Source organism: Mastomys coucha, unplaced genomic scaffold, assembly GCF_008632895.1.
Source record: "Mastomys coucha isolate ucsf_1 unplaced genomic scaffold, UCSF_Mcou_1 pScaffold13, whole genome shotgun sequence".
Taxonomy (NCBI): Eukaryota; Metazoa; Chordata; class Mammalia; order Rodentia; family Muridae; genus Mastomys; species Mastomys coucha.
In genome coordinates, this window is record NW_022196895.1 from 63,135,044 (window position 1) to 63,137,269 (window position 2,226).

A 2,226-nucleotide genomic window follows, 5' to 3' on the forward strand; every position below is an offset into this window, starting at 1 on the left:
AAAAAAAGGAAGGAGGAGGAGGAAGAAGAGGAGGAGGAGGAAGAGGAGAAGGAGAAACAATAAACAAACCACTGTTGCCAGCATGGGGGTGCACTCCTGTCATGGCAAGGAGACCATGATGAGTTCAAGGCTAACATGAACTACATAGGCTGTTTTCAAAAAAAAATTAATTTTTTTTTACTAAAAATGGAAAGCACCCTTTTTCAAAGCAGCCCCAGACCACACTGTAATTATAGGGCTCTGCATGTTTAAAAATTAGTAGGAGAAAAATTCAAACCCCTACACATCTTTTGAAGGAAATGTGGCTGTAACCGAAAGCTTTTCGGCTGACCTGTGGAGAGAGGTAGCCTTCCAGCCTACCGAATTCCAGAAGGATTCCTTACCTTCGTAATTTGTCCAGCCAGTGGCCTCTTATCTCCCCAAGTAAGTGAGTGTCAGCCAGAAACATGGCTTTCAGTACAGGCTCCTGCCTACCTCCATGGGCTAGGGTCTTCACCTCGGGCCAATGGCACCGAAAGAGGACCAGGTAATAGATGAAATATTCACAAAACAGAAGCACAGAGATAATGACGACTGTGAACTTCAGCAGCAATGCTCTCCTCCTCCTCAATGGATGGAAGTTCTGTCTTCTCAGCCCCCATCTAACCAGAGCCATGTCTCCTGCCCAGGAGTAGCCGGCAGAAGAGAATCAAGTCCATCAAGAACCCTCCATGGAAGCCTGAGGAAGGGAGTAGTGGAGATGGGGCCCAGTCCCGAGCTGTACCTACAATGAAACAGGAGAGAAAAAAAATCCCTGAAACTTGACTGTGTATGTTTCTACCAAGACGGGTTTGCCCTGCAAATTAGTATTGAAAGTCCAGATGGCTTTCTTTCATGTGACCTCATATGCCAGAGCTTTTTGATCCTTAGAATGTTTCCGTGCTCATCCTGAATCTTGGCTAACTTTGCACCCTGTGAAGGAAGCAGTTTTTTTGTGACATCTGACTACCACAGTTGATGAAAAGATGCTCCGAGATATGTTACGAGCTTCGTTCTAGTGGCTGCAGAATTTCCCAGCATGTGTTCAAGAGGACAATATGAGAAGGAAGCGGCCAGAAGGCTACAGAGAGCCTGGACATCAGAGAAGCCACAACAAGGGGTGAGGTCTTGACCAGAGATCCCAAATGAGCCAAGAGAGAAAAGAAAGCCACATCTGCGCAGGTGGCTTTTAGACATGAATCCAGGAACTGCATTGGTTCATAGACATGGAGTCAAGAGCACACTCATTGTTGGACAGTTGACAATTGTCTCTGCAGGCTCTAGGCTTTGGGACTATTCACACCCAAAACACAGAAATAAAAGTGTCTGGCTCAGCCAGGCAGTGGTGGCTGGAACCCTTAATCCCAGCACTCGGGAGGCAGAGGCAGGTGAACCTATGTGAGTTCTAGGCCAGCCTGTTGGTCAGAGTGAGTTCTAGGACAGCCAAGGCTACACAGAGAAATTGTGTCTAGAAAAAAAGATTCTTTTTAAGTGCCTGGCTCATTTCACAGAGCTATAATGTAGATATGAAAGACTGAAAATCTTATCTAAAGAGAAAGAAAGGCCAGGTGTGGTGCTACACACCTTTCATCCCAGCATTCGGAAGGCAGAAACAGGAGGATCACTGTGAGTTTGAGGCCAACATGATCTACATAGTGTGTTCCAGGCCAGCCAAGACTACATAGTGAAACCTGTCTTAAAAACAAAAAGAAAAGAAAAAGGAAACCAAAAGTTACCAAACCACCTCAGAACTGGTGATGCCTTGGAAAACGGAGAAATAAGGAGCTTCTGCACCTACCCAGACAGGCCAGTGGCCGCCTGCAATCCTTATATTATAGCTGTTAAAAAAAACAAAATACAAAATACAGAGAGAGAGAGAGAGAGAGAGAGAGAGAGAGAGAGAGAGAGAGAGAGAGAAGAGATGGGGGATAGCCTGGCCGCCTGCAATCCTTACATTATAGCTGTTCAAAAAAACAAAATACAAAATACAAAAAAGAGAGAGAGAGACAAGAGATGGGGGATAGCCAGGCAGTGGTGGCACACGCCTTTAATCCCACAACTTGGGAGGCAGTGGCAGGCAGATTTCTGAGTTCGAGGCCAGCCTGGTCTACAGAGTGAGATCCAGGACAGCCATTGCAACACAGAGAAACCCTGTCTCGGAAAACCTAAAAGAGAGAGAGAGAGAGAGAGAGAGAGAGAGAGAGAGAG

The 2,226-nt window shown here is 46.0% G+C and overlaps 1 protein-coding gene across 4 annotated transcripts in view; it reads right to left on the reverse strand.

The window, feature by feature from the left end:
- The window catches only part of Mppe1 (metallophosphoesterase 1), a 19,126-nt gene that overhangs the window by 11,525 nt on the left and 5,375 nt on the right, over positions 1-2,226 (reverse strand). For all 4 annotated transcript variants that reach the window (XM_031365924.1, XM_031365925.1, XM_031365922.1 and 1 more), the window contains one exon: positions 384-763. In XM_031365924.1, the coding sequence (XP_031221784.1) occupies positions 384-655 (272 nt within the window). In that variant the 5' untranslated portion in view covers positions 656-763. The remainder of the gene's footprint in view (positions 1-383; positions 764-2,226) is intronic.